The sequence below is a fragment of the Colletotrichum godetiae genome (genome assembly GCF_030913485.1).
Source record: "Colletotrichum godetiae strain CBS 193.32 chromosome Unknown BDP55scaffold_45, whole genome shotgun sequence".
Taxonomy (NCBI): Eukaryota; Fungi; Ascomycota; class Sordariomycetes; order Glomerellales; family Glomerellaceae; genus Colletotrichum; species Colletotrichum godetiae.
Window position 1 is genome coordinate 205,829 of NW_026851293.1, and position 18,049 is coordinate 223,877.

Here is an 18,049-nt window from a genome sequence, read left to right on the forward strand (position 1 = left end):
AGCATAATGCCGACAAGCTGACTACATCCACCCGCCATCCCCAAAGCGGCGAGTTTCCAAATGCCACCGGCTTACATCTCCACTACCCAAACCGGCATGGCAGCAGCATCATTCCCTCTACTTCATTTCGTCATCACATTCCTCGAGCTTCATCGCTCAGTCCTGTCTTACAACAGGGACGGACCAACCCGCCCAACCAATAGCTTGCTCGCGAATTGCTTACAGACCCGCATGCCCAAATGAGCCTAGCATTGAACCGCCCTTATGCGGACGGCTTACACTCACGATAGCTTCATCCGTCCAGCGTTACCTAGGAATCTGGACTCATCATCGACCATGTCTCGTTGACCTTACCAGATACAGCATGTATACCAGGGAATAAAGGATCTTATGGAGATAGGAGGCCATGGTCTAGCGGGCGAACACACATCGCCGACGGCGCAACTTGGTGAATAGAACTGTCGTAAACTACATAGAGCCTAAACATGTAGGGGATCTAAGGAATTGTCAGTGCGGTTCGCGGCGCATATTGAGCGAGTCTTGGAAGTACATGAGCTTGATTGAATAGTTATAAGATGCATGAGCCTCCTCCTTCTCATAACATGTTCTCCAAGACATTCAATCGATCGTAGTCGAGCCACCGGCACAAGTTCTCACCAACATCCTCAACATTACGCATCGCCAAGATAGGTCTGAATAACCGCAGAGCCTACATGGACTGATCTGTCAAATCTGAGAACTTTCCTCGACCTTGGAACGATTGCTCGTCATATTCCGACCACGTCTTGACCAGGTTACTTGCGACTTCAGAATCCACAGCGGACGACGAGTAGCTCCTCCCCGACACCTTTGCGATTTCCAGTGCCTAGATTCTAGGCTCACGCTTCCAATCAACCTTCTGACCCCCCTTGTTTCCTCGAAAAGATGGTCGCCCTCTTCGTTTATGAAAAAGACATGCGTGATCCGACTCCGGACATCCCTTCCCTCGAAGGAAAGGTCATCTTCGTCACCGGTGGTGAGTTCACGCCCTCCTTTTTCTGCTGTATCGTTGGCTTTCACAACTTCCCTCAAATCCCTTCGTTTCTCAATGGATAGCTTCCGAGAAGAACAGTACCTCTGTCTTTTCCCTTCTGCTTGTCTTCTTCTTCTTCTTCTTCTTCTTCTTCTTCTTCTTCTTCTTCTTCTTCTTCTTCTTCTTCTTCTTCTTCCTCCCCCATCGGGCTCATTTACTCAGCGCGAGAATCGATATCGGGGAAAGGAGGGCAGGATGACCCAAAAGCTTTCTTGTCATGTCCCATGCTGCTCTCGTTCAACGTTGTATCGAAAGGAGCCCTTTGAACCATCTCATAACTCTGATACCACCCATCCTCGTGGTTATTCTAGCTCGTGCCAGCCCCGAAATATTCCACCATCCGCTTCGCCTCCCAACGTTCTTGGCTATGTCACCTTGTGGTGACTTCATCCTCATAGGAGAGAAACAATCAGACCTGACATCCGCCCTTTCCACGCAAGTGCTGTTTGAAGATCACTCAGGACACTGTTGAGATTATTAGGGGAAAGACGACGACTTCTTTCAAATCACCATCTAGCATCCGCTCTACGTTCACTCATCATCAAAAGCCACATACCCACACGCACATCACAGAAATCCCGTCTCATCACCAACATAACTAACAGCCACACAGGAACAGCAGGCCTAGGCAAATCCACAATCCTCACCTTGCTAGCCCACAACCCATCACACATCTACTTCTCGGGCCGTTCCCACGCTTCCGCCAAAGCTCTCATCGAGGCCGCTGCCGCCATCTCCCCTTCCGCATCTTCACCCGCAGTCTCCTCCTCGCTGACAACTGCCACCACGGCCTCCTCCCCACCTCCTTTGACCTTTGTCCCCCTGGACCAAACCTCCCTCCCCTCAATCCGCGCCGCCATCAAAAAACACTTCACCCACACTCGCCTCGACATCCTAATCAACAACGCAGGCATCATGGCCGGCGCCCCAGGCCTCTCAGCGGACGGCTATGAAATCCAGTTCGCTACGAATCATCTCGGTCACGCCATGATTGTGCGCGAGCTACTTCCCGTCTTACTACGCACCGCCGAGGGATCCGGGTCTGGATCTTCGTCTAGCGGTGGCGGCGGTGGTGATGCCTCGGCAGACGTACGCATCATCAACCTCACGTCCGTCGGGTATCGAGCCCACCCAAGCGATGGCATCTCCTTTGACACGCTGGGTACGCCGCAAGCTGGACCACCGGTGCTGGGACAGTGGATTCGATACGGGTACGTTGCTCCGATCTCTCATCATCACCTCCCGCTCTCCATCCCCTTCCTTTTCCCTCCTCATCCTCAAACTCATCAGAACACCTCACAAGCCCCCCACAAAATACCCCCAATTGACACCCCTCAGCCAAAGCAAACTCGCAAACATCCTCTACACCCGCTCCCTCGCCCGCCGCCACCCCACAATCACAACCCTCGCAATCCACCCAGGCGTCGTCAACACGGGCCTAGTAACGAACCAAAGCCGCCTCAACCGCCTCCTCGTCTACCTCCCCCAAAAGATCATGGGATCTACGGTCCTGACGCCGGAGCAAGGTTGCTGGAACCAGGTCTGGGCCGCTGCCGCCGCCAAGAAGGCGGATCTCGTGAATGGTGGGTTTTATATGCCTGTCGGACACCTAGCGGATGATATGCTTGATGGGATGGCGACGGACGATGAGTTGGCTGGGAGGCTTTGGCGGTGGACGGAGGATGTTCTGAAGAGGGTTGAGTGAGAAAGTTGTAGGATTGTATGAGAGTGTTTACAACCTCATCTTGTATTGGATAGTATCAATTTCATTTCCTCATCTTTCGATGTAGTCAAATCTATGCGGCGATCAACATGGCGAAAGAGGCTAATACAGTCATTTAATGCCCAGACATGTAGTTGGACAGTCTCTTACCCTGCCAGATGGTCCAAATCGGTTCCCAGAGATCGGAATGCATTTTGGGCCCATGTCAAGGCGGCCCGACGTCTCACTCCCCCGGGACCCGGCTCCGGGGCCGAACCCCCGGCCGGCGCAGGCCACATTCTCATCCCCGGGCTGGGCGGGAGTATGTCTCGCTTCCGCACCTGGCACCACGAGCGTTACACCGGACGTCGAGACAAGATAGCACAATGCCACTTCGCCATCGATCGAACCCTGGATGTCCCACCTGGCGTGTGCCCTCGTCCACCCATCCAATGTCACCTCACACCACCGCGTCGCCGACGCGCGACCCCATCGTCGCTGCCAATCATTGACATCCCCCCCTCACCAAGAGTTCCGACAGATCATACGGATACCACACCCATCGGACGTTCAGTCCACTACTAAAACTCTAGATTTAGACGCAACACACCGGCCAGCCGGTCAATGTTTGCCATCGCCTGCGGCTAACCTCGTTCCCTTGGATCGATCGCCTCACGTACGAACTATCCCCAAGATGGGCTTATCAGCCGTCCACTACTACGGCCGCTCACACCATCTCTCAACTTCTCAACGTCACCTCAAGAGGAATAGCACGCAACGCACGCCCCCTCCCAAATTCCCAATCTCTCATGTTCCGCCGTTCGACAGGGTCGGCCTGTGTGAGCTGTGATACTTGACTCTGGAATCCGTACTAGCGGCTCCAGCGGACAGAGGCTTGCCAGTCCAGTTTACCCCGCCAAACGCCAATTCCCACCGCCCGACGACGCGGACCGCGCCTTGAACCGCGTCGAGTTGACATATTCGGGGAAATTTGTAAACAAAAATAATATGAGCCCTAACAAGTGGCATCAAACCTTGTGACCGTCAGGTCCGGGCCCGCTGTTGAGCGATATTTTGCGCGAAGAAAGTTCGGGAGACCGTACAGACGGGGAGTGCAAATGAAAAATTGCCTGCAGTGCACTCGCTCGTGCAGCACCTGTTCGAAGCTGCGATTAGCCATGTTCTAGGCGCACTCTCTCGTCTGGCAAAGACTCTCAGGTTGGACTCGGAAACGTGTGTGGCAAGAAAGCGCAGAGAACAGGAATGGTGATCCAAGTCAGGGCCGCAGTAATGCAACCACTTTCGGCCGGTAGTAACCTGTAGCACGTCCCCCGCGACCAGGGAGATCAAATTCCAGTCCAAACCCGCCGTCTCGGGTTGCATTCCTCCAAGCAGGGGTGCATAACACGCACGGGGAGAGACTGAAATGGCGACTCCATTGGAGGCACGTGGAGAATGGGAGTCTCTCAGTCATCGGGAGTGACGGAGCGGGAATCATTGCATAGCTTCTGCTGCCATGGTAGAAACGCTCTTCCCAGCTGCTTCCCAGTGAGGGAGGGTCTAGACTCTCAGAAAATTTCTCTTGCAACCTCAACTCCATCATTGCCATGCTTTTTTGTGCGGGCAGCCCTTTGATTCAGCCCTGACATCGGCTTTCGAAGACCCGTCCGATGGGAAGCCCAGGGTGGCGGCCAAACTGGAGGGAGAGGTGCAAATCACGGAGATTGGGGCGGCCCAGCGTGGTACGGAAGCGAAATAACGTCGGCTTCTTAGCGCCGGCAAGGGGGGGGGGGGCAATGGACGTAGGCGTACGGATGCGCATTGTTGGTAACTTAACGCTGCAGAGTCAGACTGTCAGAGGCAATGCATCGTTGATCCATCCCAACCGACTTGCCTCTCGTCGTAACACGAATCGTGACTCTCGCCTCGGGAATTGCCCAACTCTCCGGCCACACGACCAGTCTAGGCTGTGGGGGGTCTTTCATCTTAGACCGTTTTACCCATATTGACTGACGTAGAGGACGAAGTAACTATCCTTCTTCTCAGCAACCATGGCCAACTTCCAGCATCGAAGAACGGCAACCTAGGCTTTGGACCATTTCGAATGTGTAGCTGGCATGGACCTTCAACCCGGACAGTCTCGAGCCGTATCCGTTCCCTGGCCTTCTCTATCCGTATGACATTCATACGGCGATGAGCGGGAGGCCATGTGTTGGAGGGGCAATAAATGTCCGTTCGCCCTGGATTTTGCCGGGATGGAGGCCGTCAGAGTCTGGAGGTACCGGTCCGATCACGCCGCCGCGTGAGCCGTGTCCTTTGAACAACATCGTGGATCGTCGTTTTACAACCACGACGCTCGGGATTTTCTGTGCCGTCATCAGTCGATGCCACGTTGGCCCCCGTTGCCCGTCCGTCAGTATGGTCGTCAATCTCTGAATATCCCTCGTCTTCCCCAGCGATCAGCCCCGGGTCAGCCTTGCCAACAAGATGCCGCCGGGTGGACCTGGAGGAGACACGTTCTAGCGCTGGTAAGAGAGGAAAAAAATAAGTAAGAAAAAAAGCTTTGGACCGTCAAAAACCAGTTGTAAATCTTAAAGACTGGGAACGGCCCGGCTGGTAGGAGCGTCATTATCAGACGAACTGGCGCACGGCACATCTTTGATGACTCCATTCTTTCTCCAGTCAATCAAGATGTTACAACCTCAATCTGCGGCTGCACCGGGCCATTTCGAACCCAGGCCGCCAGCGTTCATGCCGTGCTGCAGGACCGGGAAAGTCCTGGGAGCAGGCGGGGAAGTTGGATCTGTGTTTCTTGTAGCGGGAATTTTCCCTTTGGCCGTCGAGGCTTTCAGTGCTCCGTCAGCAGAAACCTCGCACCCACATGCCCATCAAACATTGATTAAATTCGATTCGTGCTCAATCTCGATGGCCCAGGTCATATTAACTTGGCTGACGTGGTTTGGTCTAGCAGGGCTTGACCAAGCATGCTGCACCGCCGACAGTAAAGCTACATGCGCAAGGCGCTGCCGCAGTGCCTCGTCTCTGATGAATTGTTGCTGAAGGACAAATTTCACTGATTGCTGCCAAGAAAGTAAGTATTTGTTTCCTCAATCTCAAAGAGTTGGATCCGTTAGTAATCTAGGGCTGCGATCCCACCCGCTGGATCAGTAGCTTTCCTGATCGAACAGCCGACAACCATTCGGCTGGGATTCAGGGTGGACTCGCCTGAGAAATTGCACCTTCACAGCTGAGTCTGCCCATCTTTATGTCGGAAAGTATCACTGACCGTTGGGCTGACCCGTTTCCGTACGAATAAGCAGTTATCGACTCGTCAACAGCACCGGCAGCCCCGACGATCCAACTTTCATACAAGTATCAACTTGTGAAGCCCTAGCTTTGGCCGGGATCTGATGCCAATAGGTATCTGGTGCAAGGATGCGCCAGGGCCCAGCATTTCAGAAGTCCCCGACACTGTGCGTCTTGTACGGATAGTGTTAAATGCTTTCTTTTCCAACATCAGAATGATCAGATACTATTTTTTGAAGCCGGCGCCATTCCAATCCGAGGATGAATGGAGCCCTCCAGCGTCTCCGCATGGCCTTCGCGCAGGCTCCGCGTTCATGCCGCGCTTCGTCCAGAGCGAAGAACGAGGGCCACTCTCTTTGGAGTGACAGCCGTTGAAGCCAGCTGAGCTCACAATCTGGATGGTGAAATGTGATCCAACCTGCAGAGGCAAGGAGCGCACGATCGCCGCCGCAAAGGTAAAAGTGCCAGGAACAGCTTGCTGATTGGCCGCGGAAGCTGGCGGCAGGTCCGCAGGGATGGAGAGAGAGAGAGAGAGAGAGAGAGAGAGAGACGAATGCCCCTCTTCAAAATTTCCAAAGGGGGTGGGGAAGAAAAGATTGTCGCTGTCTGCCTCTGAAGGCGTCCGTTTGCTTGGCTAGCGGGGAGTTCAAACACTTGACGGCTGAAGGCCAAGGGATCGCCTGTCCGTCTAATAGGAAGAAGCGGGACACACCCCCCCGTGGACGAAATTGTGCAGCTCGCATGAATCGTGAAGTTGTTGTGTCTCCAAGTCAGACATAGACGCAACGAGTACTCCGTAGATGTTGTGAGGTAGACCCGAGCCAGAGCTAACGTATTCATGGCTAAAGATATTCGTATACTGTTTTCGATGTGTCTTTATTGGCTTGCAACGAACACCAAAGAATCGACATAACGCCAGCAAGGGAATTTCTGGACTTTGCTCTTTACGTGTGTCACACGCGATAGTGTCGCCACGGCGAAATAAGCACACGGACCTTGGGATCCCTCTTCCGTATTGAACCCGTATTCATAGGCATTTGCAGAGCATTCGCAGCCCGCAGAACCGGAATCTCTCTTGCATACGACAGACGTTTCTTCCGCAAAGCCACTCAATTCCCGTGCCGTGACGGGCTCAAGAAGCCGGGATATCGTCCGTAGTTCAGGCCGGAAGAAAACCGGATCAAGCACGCATGCGGCACGCGGCATTGCCACCTCCCTTTCAGGAGACCAGATCAACGGGGATGCAGTAGTCCTGCTATATTGTCGAATGACACTCCTAACAGCTCCGAGACAAAAGCAAGTTGAAACGGACCCCGATTCGAAACCAAACGACTCAAAGGCAGTAAGGACGGGGAAGCCTGGTGATAGGCGATGCGCTCAAATCGTCGCTGAGCTGAAGGTTTGCCCAAGACGTCTCGAGGGCTGAAGAGAGGAGCGGAATGCAAGAAGCGCTCCATTGGAGAAGTACAGCCGAAACGCGAATCTGACGGAAACGCGGGGGTTGCATGGCAAGACGGGTGATGTGCAAAGTGGGCGCGGGCCAAAGCTGACCTGGTAAAGCGTGTCGGCCACTCGGTCTAGGCAGTTGATCAAGGAGACCAGGGTGCCACAGTGGACAATGGTGTTTGCCATGGCCATTGCCGGTCTGAAAGACGACGACGAATAGTTGCTGGGCATGAGTCTGAGCAAAGCACAAGCTGATGTTTGTGCCACTGCTCGTATCTTGTCATCTGTTGACATCGATCGCCAGAGCCCCAAGACGAATAGATGCCGAGGTCGTGCGCCTTGGAGACTTGAGAGTTAAAACTCAAAAATAGGGGTCGGTTCAAGAAAACCAGCTGACCGGATCATGGACGGATCTTGCGTGGCGGCGCCGAGGGAACAGCAGCTACAAACTGAGTACGCGAGATGCAGGCTGACGACAATGGCGCAGATAACACTGCAGTTCCTGTACCTCATTGAATCTTGTGCCGATCAGCAAACACCAACCTTGGCCAATTACCCAGCAATGCAGCATGGACGCAAAAATCTTGAGAACAAACTGTAGGACGAGATAGAGGATCTCCGGATACTTGAACCTCTGCCGTGGCTCCTGGTACTGGTTTCATTGTGCTTGGTGCAATGACACCGGAGCGGCTCTGGCATGATTTGAGGCTGAACCAATAGACCACAACAGGCGGTTGACAAAATTGTGAGGGCCGTATCCGCCCCGTTGTTCAGTTGAGGATTGAGACACCAAAAAGGGGCCCAGGAGAAGAAGACAGGGCCGCGCATAAGATCAAGTCCTTGCCTAGGTTTCTTAGTCGCAGTGCATCCGCATCGCAGTTGCGAGTGTGAAGCCAATGTACGTTTGATCAGAAAAGTCAACTTGCAACTTCGAGGAAGGCAACGTCTTGCCGTGCGCACGAACGCCGCTCTTGAAGCTGCGAGGCTACCGGTAGTTTACTACGGAGGTTTGGTGAGTCTAGGCAGTGGCTTTCCACATGCTCTCGAATTCAAGACAAGATTAATGCATTGACTGCCATTAGAGCCGGACTTTTTGAGCTGTGGGCAAGAGCTTGCAACGGTTGGCGTTATAATTTGGTTGGGTGCTGAGACATTTGGATGAGAGTGGCCTGTTAGTGCGCCCCTGGTTTCTTGACAATCTGGTCGACACGCCCCTCGCAGATGGTTGTGGGCTCTGCCATTTGTCAGTCCATTTGCCCATGAGCTTGACTGATACTGATCTGACGCTTGCCCGGCTTGCCCGTAGTCTTCAGTGATCAGCGAGGGAGCATCAATGCATACGCAGTACAGCCTCAGAGTTCAAGCATGTGTGCATGTTGACTAGCAAGGAGCATTGGGACAGGTCGGGCCAGTTGCTTCTTTTTAAGGTTAAACACCCTCAACGAGCATAGGCTGGACAGTGTACTCTGTAGGTGACCATTCATGCAGTAAAGCATCTGTGATGGAACCGCTGAACCGTGTGCTTGCTGGTCAAAGTTTGATGACTGCTGGAGCCGTAGCATAGCTTGAGAGTGGCCTACTAACAGTCCACACGACTTTCGATGCTCAAGAGCTCCATAACGTCCACAAGTAGAATGGTGGAGCGGCAGGGCGTAGCCATGCAATTAGATGCGGGACGCAGCCAACTCCCGTTTCTACTAGGGCCACCCCCTTGTGTCCATCTCGGCGTTTGGCCAAGACGATGGTGATCAGAAACGAGCAGCAAACTCTTAAGACGGCTTCGAACGTAGCCAAATCGAGAAGAAGAGAGAGATAGAGAGCCACAGGGCCAAGAAGCAAGTGGTTGATAAACAAAGGTTGTGGCAACGACTTGCGAATGTGATATGCGAACATGGTGAGGCGAAACGACGGGAAGCATGCGGGGGCCAGGCGATGGCGGGCACGAGAGGGGGCCGGGGCCCTCTGAGCGGTGGGCAGATGACTTGTGAAGGAATCTGAGCGGCTCTGTTGTCGATATTTACGATGAATTTGACTCTCGTGGCCATGCAATTCGTTCTTTTATTGTCGTAGGCTAGAATTTGAACGGATGGGCATCGGTAAGAACAGACTCTGGTGACAGGAGCGTAGGTGAGAACGGCATAGGCTCGGATGGGGTCTTGGCTGCGTTGCTGATCAAAGCTTGCAGGCGATGCGAGAGGTGTTTCGCTCGCAGCGTGTATATTGGGGCAAGCGCCAACTTGTACGGCTGGAGGCCACGCCGGAAGGCCTTTGGTGACGGAGATGATGCGAATTGATGGCGTAGGTAAACGATCCCGTCCAGCTGTAACAATTTCGGACAGAGACAGCCGGCTATTTCGAAGTTGACGAAGACTCTTCAGAACAGGGGAACACTTCCATTGCTTGCTAGAAGGACGAAAGCGAGGCGGCTGTGGCGGTTATTGTGGTTGTTGATGTTGAGGGAGCCGTCGATCAAGAGGATATGGAATTTGGGGCGGTGTCATGTGCGTTCTCTGGCGTGCGGATGTGTTTCTTCTTTGCCCCTCTAATCCAAAGGCGTCATGGCGATGAGACTGATGGTTTGTTTTGATGATGAATCCTCTGGCAGACCGAGACATTGAGGGTTGAAGGGGAGGGGTCAGATTGTTGTTCACCTTAGTGTATGTGTGTGTGTGGCAGAGATGGGAATGACGGTGGTGCTTCCAAGGCTGTTTGAGATGGAAGGAACACTCGCAATTGCTCCCTTCCAGGTTCGAATCAGGCACTTTCCGTCCCAATAAAGGCGCAGGAGGCAAGGCAGGCACAACAGGATGGTACGCACGAGTACCTGCGTCTACGCATCTACGCATCTGAGGCTTCACCTGCCGTAGGTGGCACAGGCAGGCACAGGCACGCCCATGTTCCTGCCGTCCGGTGGAAGAACCGCGATGTAGCCTCACTACATACGTGCCTACCTTACCTGGGCACCTTAGAGAGCCGGTACGTATCTCTCGCTACTCGAGCTGACCAAGGTAAAGCGAGGAAGGAACTGATTTACTGTGTATCTCCGTACCTACTTGGGTCAGGTACCTAGGTACTCCGTAAAGTAGGAAGGCGTTTGACGGCGCTTGCTTTTTGGCTTCAGATTGTGCGTGTAGAAACATCTACCATTCAGCATTGAGACTCAAGACACTCGAATGCATTGAACAAGACACCTCCCCTGCCTCTGGTCTGCTCAGCTCAGCCAATTGCTGCAAGGACGGCAATTCACTATCCGCGGCTGCTGGAAAGGATAGGAGTAGCAGATAAGCCGAAGGGAACATGCCGGTGTACCTACCTCACTGCGTATGTACTAAGGTACCTAGGCGCGGGAGGAAAAGAAGAGAAAGCCCCCGACCTCAGCGAGAAAGGACCCCACTTGCAATTTTGACATTTGACACCCCTCCAGAGTACGTACCTCCTCGATCGAAATTCCAGCTGACGTAAGGCCCTCCCATCTATCAGACTGTTAGTGTCTGTACATAGTTCTTCACCAAATCTCCGCAGTTCGACCTAACAGACGCCATCACCACTTACTTCCCAACGGCTTTCCTTGGTGCTGGGTCTGTCTGCTCGGTGTCTGCTGCCCACCAATGAACGACTCGACTTCGTCCGCGCTACGCTGCGCTGTGAGCACCATACTGCGTACTCCGTACTCCTACCTACGTAGTACTGCACAGTAAGGTAGCGTGCAGTGTCCTGTGCCTGGCCAGGTCCCTTGCATTTCGCATCCCGGGCCAGACCCAAGCCAGACAAGTGCCAGGAACAAAATGCCAGGGGACAGGAACTCACCCACTGTTCGTCCTCAGGGCGTCAGGGGGCCTCTTTTGAGTGTCCAGCCGGGGCCAATCCCGCTCCTCCTCTTCCTCTTTTCTCTTAGTGCCGCCTTCGTGCCTCTCGAATGAGTCTCATCCCTCTCCTCCCGTAGCCCCGTCCCTAGTCGACTCTCCTGTCTGGTGAGCCGATGAGATGACGACTAATCCAGCAGAGTACCTATTAGGACCATGATGAGAGAGTAATGGGCGGGGATGATGGGGATTTATTCTCTTTTCATTCTACTCCGAATGTGAGACCGGGACATTTTGAGCCCTAATGTAAGCCTCAGCTCACTCATCTACTCACTCACTCACAGTGTTTCTCACAATACACTACTTCGTACTAAGTGACCACTCACTCACTCACTCATTCCCAGGTTCCCACAGTCACTCATAAACCCAATCTCACGATTTATCCCACACCCCTCCTTAACCCCCCCCTGCTTCAACCATCACCATCCATCCGTCCCGTCGTGCAGCCACAATCCCAGTCCGCCTCTCCCCGTCCACGCCGTCTCCTATCCACAATCCACACACCTCTTCTCGAATCTCCTCCTCCTCCTCCTCCTTGTCCACCATCTCTCTCTCCCCTGCCGCCCTCACACCGTGACACCCACAGCCATCTTCGACCACCCCCGTTCGTGGCTCGGATTCTCCAATTTCTGGTGCCTGTCACCTTGTCCCTGCACTGCATCCGCAATTCTTCTTTTCCCTCCTTTGGGCTCCTGGGTCACTCCTTTCTCCCGTCACTCGCAATCCAATCCAACCCTCGTCCTCCAAGACCATCGTCTCCAGTCGTTTACTTTTGCTTCCACCGGCCTTCCTTGCTCCTCGCCTACGTAGTACCTTCATTCTCCCCCCTTCTCTCTTTCTGCCCTCTGCTTCCCTCTCCACTGAGCCACGAGCCTACCTTAGCTCTGGATCCGATCAGCGTCTCTACTATACTAGTACACTACACTGAACCCAAGTCACTCGTTGCTTTTCTTCCCCTTCTTCTTGGTTCCCTTTTGTTTGCCTGCTAGGAAGAAAACCCAGGTGAGGCAAGGAAAGAAAAAAAAAGGTTTCCCAAGAGAGCTTCTCACATTCCCACCCGAGTCCTTCTTTTCTCGACACACACAACACACACACATTCTCTCTCTCGCCTCCTTCTTTCCGCCGTCATCTCGACTTCGAGTATTCCAATACGACACTGTCGACGCTGCTCGCCGCCCTGTCTGGTTGACCTCGCCTAAATTTTTTTGAACGGCACTGCGAGATCCAGTATCTCTGCGACCTTTGGACCGCCCAAACAAGATCACTCGACCGGGATTGTCGAATTACCCCCGACGGGATCTCTCCCTTTCTTATCAGCAACCAGCGATTCAGCCATATTCCACCAAGTCTCCCCACGGAATTTATCCACCTCGCTCGCTGCTGCCAACACGTTACGTCCAGTTCCTACACCTCGTAGTACAGTCACCAGACCGAGTTCGACGCACCTCTTGCTGCCGCCAGCCTATTGCGCAGGACACCATTGGAATCTGTGTACGACCCTGGAATTGGAGGACTGGAGGAGTCTATTCTGGTTCACGCAACGAACCACTTCTTCTCTTCTGGACGCTTTCGATTCTGTCGTCCAAGCACATTTCAACATTTTCGCCAGCAATCTTCTCCTTAGTTGAGACGCTCCAAAGAAGAAGGATCGACGCTGCTTTGGGTCTCCAGGAGCAAAAAGTCTACATGCGACGTTGACAGCTGGGACACAACTCCATCTTGCTGAAACACTCCCGACACGGCGACATCACTGATCCAGGTACGTTTCTTGCTCGACATGTCTGCTCTCTCCATCTTTCCCATGTTCCACCGCCCACCTACTCGCCCCGTCTTTGATATTTGCTGCATTTTCTCCCAGAAACCCAGCCGACGCGCCTTCATCCCAAGCTTCCAGCTGCGACGGGGCTCAAGCACAGCTTCAAGCGTCTCCGACGCCGTGCTGAACTCAATTGCTGCTTGTTCACGCCCAAAGGCTGAAGCCGTCTGGAGCTGAGACCGGAACGTGGTCGTGTGTCCAAGGGTTCCTGTCAAATCTTTTGCTGACGACTCTGCTATTTGTGTCTAGCCATCCCGCATTTCGACTTCAGACGCACTCTTAGCCAATCGTCCCGAGCGAACATTGCCTGTTTCAAACAAACTTTCGCCCTTCGTCCCAACTTCTCGATCTACCATCCCAACCACCATTAATGGACGTCGCTTAATGAAGAGCACCAATACCCAAGCTTGATAAAACCGCCTTGAGAAGGAAAAGACGGACCGCCTGCCGACCACACGCACGAAGCACCTCTGCCCACGAGGCAGAACCCCGATAAATCACAATGAACAGATTTCGCACCAAGAAGAGGGCGAAGGATGATGCCGCCTCTTCGACGCCACGGGCCTCACACGAATCAGAGTCACCTACGCCATTCCGGCTATTTGGAAAGGCAAAGAAATCACAAGAAGAGGAGCCAAAGAAGGAACTGGATCTCGAGAACGCCTTGCCTAACACCGATGATTTCCGAACAAGTCTACTCATGACAGGGTTATCTGCACGATTTTCCATGCTAAGAGAACAAGATGACCCGAACACGAAAATTGGCAAGGCGAGCGACGACAGCGTTTTGTTTCCCAAGCGCCAGTCAAGGATGCTGGACTTTGGTTTCGGTCCTGCAAACGGTCTGTCAGACATCGCCGAGGTCGAGTCAATCAGAAAAGAAGTACCCTTTAACCGGATGGATTCTTACCACTCGGCCGATGGTAACTCCATCTCGGGAAGCGTCATGGACCGAGCCAAGCCGGGAGAAGGTAACAACTTGTTTGGTGGACGCCAGAAAGTTTACAAGCTTGGCTCTGGCGCTGTTTCCACCAAAAACCTCGACGGCGGTGGCATGAGTGGACGCGTTCTCTACGGTGACGATGTCGCGAAGTCGGCCTTCCAGAAATGGAGGCAGACCGAGAAGTCCAAGCCGTCATTTGAGGACGAACAGGACCAGACGCCCTCAAGCATCGATCTCCCTCGCGCGGAATCACCTCCGCCCTTGGGCTACGACCGTAAGAGAGAAACAAACTCAACAACGTCATCAACGCCCTCACTGGGTCGCAACTCAACGGCAGCCACTTCCGTCATGTCTCAACCAACTTCGGCAGCAAAAGATTGGCAGTCAAACCCGACGGCACCCAGCTCTGCAACAGGCACTCCCAATCTCGACCGGAGCATTACCCGTGCACGACGCCTCTACGAGACGGGCCTCAACCACGAGCTCCAAGAACAACAATCTTCAGCTCTGTCACGAATGGACACTCTTTCTCGGCAGCGAACACTCGGCAGTAGGACTCCTGACCTCAACGGACCTTCCCCAACAAGCAGTCTCTTCAGCGATCGTTTCGGCAACGAGAGAAGAATCTTGGCCAAGGGAAGCGCACCGAACCTGCGATCCGCGAGCCCGCCAACCATGGGATCACCAATCGTCCCCATGGATCTGGGTATCAACGTGCCCTCAAACTCGGAGCCCAAGTCTTCCTTTGGAGGTGCACCCCCGCTGAGCCCGCCCATCAGCGAAGGTGAGGAAAGCTCTGTCCTCCCCAGTGACAGGGGCAAAGCCACTGCCATGGGACTGTTCCAAAAGCCGCTTCATTCCTACGACGAGTCCAGATACGCCCAGAGGCAGCTTCAACTCCAGCAAGGTCGAGAGACGCCGACCAACAGATTCCGCACCGAGTCTAATGCATCCCAAACTACCGGCCGATCCCGCTCGTCCTCGTCGGCTCAGAGGCTGCCGGTCGAGAAACCCGAGCCAATGATTCGTACTGAGCCGACCGTGAAGGAAGAGGAAGCTGGATTGAGCTTCTATGACGACTCGCTTTCCCCCCAAGACGACGCGACAAACCCAGCTGCAGCATTCCACGGCGCTACAAGGCGGCCTGCTGACCGCGACCATCCCGCACTCAGGGACTTTGCCGTGCCGACACCACTCTCGTTGAGCACTGGCGCGTCGGTGGAGCCATCACCTGTATCCGATCAGCCTTTTACTGCCGTGTCCGCCGAGACGACGAGTTCGCCCCAAGACTCTCCTACGCTGCCCTCGTCTGCCGGCCTCAGCGGAATGGTCCGCCAGCACCTGCGGACCGACAGTGCCACTTCATCCATCTACGGCTCAGCGCCGCAGACCTCCAACTTTGCTTCTCGATTCCCTCTTGACCCATACGATCCCAAGTCTATGGCGGATATGGGAGTGATGGCTAATCCTTGGGAAGTTCAATCTCCAGACTGGAGAAACTCGGCCTTCAACGACAATGAGCAGACGTTCAATGAGCAGAAGGAACCAGTGGTTCCTGAGCCTACCTCGCAGCCTCGCCAAACGCTGCCATCAGAGACCCAGCCAACCTCTGAGCGCAACACAGGGTCAAGCACCGAGATGGAAAAGGAACATGACGAATTTGCCAACCAACTCGCTGACCGCGCGCGCCGCGTTCGTGAGAGGCTAACGTCGTATGTGGAGTCAGATCGCGACAGCAGGTCGCTCTCACCACACCCCGTCGATCGTACAAGAGAGCCGTCGTTGCCTCGTCCGAACCCTCTGGGTATCTTGAGACAGAAGACGAGCCGTGGTTCTTTGATCGATCGCAACCGCGAGAACCGCGTCGATAGCCAGCACTCCAAGGCCATCAAGATGCTTGGCCTTGCGACTTCGACCATTAGTAGCGCTCCCAGCCCGAACAAGTCAAGCTTCGAGGAGAAGGAACCACACTCACCTATTCATGACGAACGCGAGAAGCCACCGTTCCCTAGGGCCGAGACAGCTCCGGTACTTCCCACGCACGAGCCGGAGAAGGAGAAGGAGGACGACTCGATGCACGCTGGACTTCAAGCATTCAGACAAGCCAGGCGACGGTTGATGGAGGCTCAGAAGAGCCCATCAAGTGTCCCTATTAACCCCAGCCAGATGCCTGGCTCCATGTCCATTCCGATGGTTGGCCCACCTGCGTCCAGGACTGCCCCTAGTAGTCGAGAACGCACTCCCGGCCCACGATCACCTTCCCGTGAGCGCCGACCGCCTCCTGTCACCTACCAGCAGCGGGCACCTAGCGAAGAGCCACAGACCGGTAACGGCCAGGGCCGAGCGCCGTCCCGCCCTCCTTCCCGGACTGAACGGAGTGAGCGTGACCGCAGCGGCTCTGAAGCTAGCAGCGGCGATAGGCCTCACCGTCCTGCGCGGCTGCGCACCGGCACAATCTCATCACCACACGAAGAGCAGCGTGGCATGGTGCCCCCTCCTGGTAGACCTCAAATGCTGAACTCGCCGGGCCTCCCCGGCACTAACATTCGTCGGTCACCCATCATGCCCCCTCAGCCGTATCCGAATGGAGCCCCTCAAGCAAAGTCTCTCGACCGGTCTGCGTCCCAGGGCAACCTGGCGGTTCAGTACCGCCGTCGGGGACCTGATTCCGGTCAGCCATCACCCATTTCTCCAATGGCTCCTATTCCGTCGCCGTCGATTCCCGTCAGCCAGTCTTCGCCCGCTTTCGTTCCCTCCCGACGACCATCCGCACCTCCCGTGCCGTCGCCCAACTCCGAGGCTGCACCTGTCAACCGCCTCGACGAGTCGATGAAGAGGGTTGTCAGGAAGAAGGATATTTCTGAGCCGACTTTTGTCTCTTCAACCTCGCGCGTGCCAACTGTGGCTCTCCCTGAGACCTCAGAGTCCCGTTCTAGAAGCGGTTCTCGTTCTCGATCCGGCAGCATTCTCGGTGCGGCCGCCTCGACACCAAACCTTCATGGTAGCGTACACGCCAACATCAACGCTCCGCCTGTGCCTCCGATTAACCCGAAGCGTCGCAACATGATTGGTTCGATGATGGGACGGCGAGGAGATGACGACATGGGCGCAAGCTCTCCTCACCTGCCGTTCTCCCCTCCGCCGATTCCTCGTGAACACGGCGATGACAGCCACAGCGCGTTCTCCGTGAGCGACGAAGAGGACGGTCCTGGTTCCCAGCGGCGCCGCCTCCGAAAGACCATCAGCGAAGCCAATGGCATGAACATGCGTGCCCGTCTCACCCGGGGCAACAGCCCTCCCAACATGCCTCAGCCCACGGCCATGACAGGCGGCTTGAACAACGGAAACATGCCTGGTGGCATGATTTAAACACTTCCAACATAACCGCCACGAATATCTTCATCATCTCTAATCATCTCTCAGTATCATTAAAATGGATGGCGGGGGTTTAAAAAAGAGAGAAAATGGTCGTCACGAATCTATGAGAACGTTTTTGTATTTTTTGCCGTTGGTTTTGCTTTATTTCAACTACCCCCAGAGTCAATCTCTACGACTGCTGGGTTTCTATTGTATATTTCATATTTCCCTTCATTCTTTCCTCTCTGGCCGAGTCATTTTGGTGTTCAGCCTATTCCACGTTAGGCTCCCGGAGGGAGCATTAATAGGGCGGGGTCCTCGTTTTTGGGGTGAGTTTGTGTGCGTTTTGGTGGCGGGCCTGGCGTCTACCATTTGAAGGACTTCAAGATCAGATGGGAAGGCTAGTGCATAGCCATCCTGATTCTGAAGAATACCAGAACATTTCGAGGCTGTGACTAGGGTGGGGGTGGTAGTGCAAAGGTCGGAGTCTGATATACCATAGTAAGAGAATTGGGAGCAATCAAATTCATCAAGATCAACATTT

The 18,049-nt window shown here is 54.3% G+C and overlaps 5 protein-coding genes across 5 annotated transcripts; 3 read left to right on the top strand and 2 right to left on the bottom strand.

The window, feature by feature from the left end:
• The first annotated feature begins 602 nt into the window (after nucleotides 1-602).
• Nucleotides 603-2,983, top strand: BDP55DRAFT_288499 (short-chain dehydrogenase/ reductase). Its single transcript, XM_060566535.1, has 3 exons — nucleotides 603-1,015; nucleotides 1,686-2,283; nucleotides 2,411-2,983. Exons 1-3 carry the CDS (start codon nucleotides 925-927, stop codon nucleotides 2,775-2,777), a joined length of 1,056 nt encoding a protein of 351 aa, XP_060425628.1. The 5' UTR covers nucleotides 603-924; the 3' UTR covers nucleotides 2,778-2,983.
• Nucleotides 2,984-5,814: 2,831 nt separating this feature from the next.
• BDP55DRAFT_752585 (uncharacterized protein) lies at nucleotides 5,815-7,286 on the bottom strand (the record flags this gene model as incomplete). Its single annotated transcript, XM_060580669.1, has 3 exons — nucleotides 5,815-6,714; nucleotides 6,793-7,022; nucleotides 7,076-7,286. 3 exons carry the CDS (start codon nucleotides 7,284-7,286, stop codon nucleotides 6,307-6,309), a joined length of 849 nt encoding a protein of 282 aa, XP_060425629.1. The 3' UTR covers nucleotides 5,815-6,306.
• A 663-nt stretch (nucleotides 7,287-7,949) lies between these two features.
• Nucleotides 7,950-8,479, bottom strand: BDP55DRAFT_288562 (uncharacterized protein). Its single transcript, XM_060566536.1, has one exon. It carries the CDS (start codon nucleotides 8,352-8,354, stop codon nucleotides 8,079-8,081), a length of 276 nt encoding a protein of 91 aa, XP_060425630.1. The 5' UTR covers nucleotides 8,355-8,479; the 3' UTR covers nucleotides 7,950-8,078.
• Nucleotides 8,480-11,316: 2,837 nt separating this feature from the next.
• On the top strand, nucleotides 11,317-12,262 carry BDP55DRAFT_289019 (uncharacterized protein). The gene is made up of 2 exons (XM_060566538.1): nucleotides 11,317-11,635; nucleotides 11,734-12,262. Coding segments are annotated over exons 1-2 (468 nt in total). The 5' UTR covers nucleotides 11,317-11,633; the 3' UTR covers nucleotides 12,200-12,262.
• A 1,445-nt stretch (nucleotides 12,263-13,707) lies between these two features.
• On the top strand, nucleotides 13,708-17,600 carry BDP55DRAFT_732125 (uncharacterized protein; the record flags this gene model as incomplete). Its single annotated transcript, XM_060579902.1, has 2 exons — nucleotides 13,708-17,503; nucleotides 17,572-17,600. 2 exons carry the CDS (start codon nucleotides 13,708-13,710, stop codon nucleotides 17,598-17,600), a joined length of 3,825 nt encoding a protein of 1,274 aa, XP_060425632.1.
• Nucleotides 17,601-18,049: the final 449 nt, after the last annotated feature.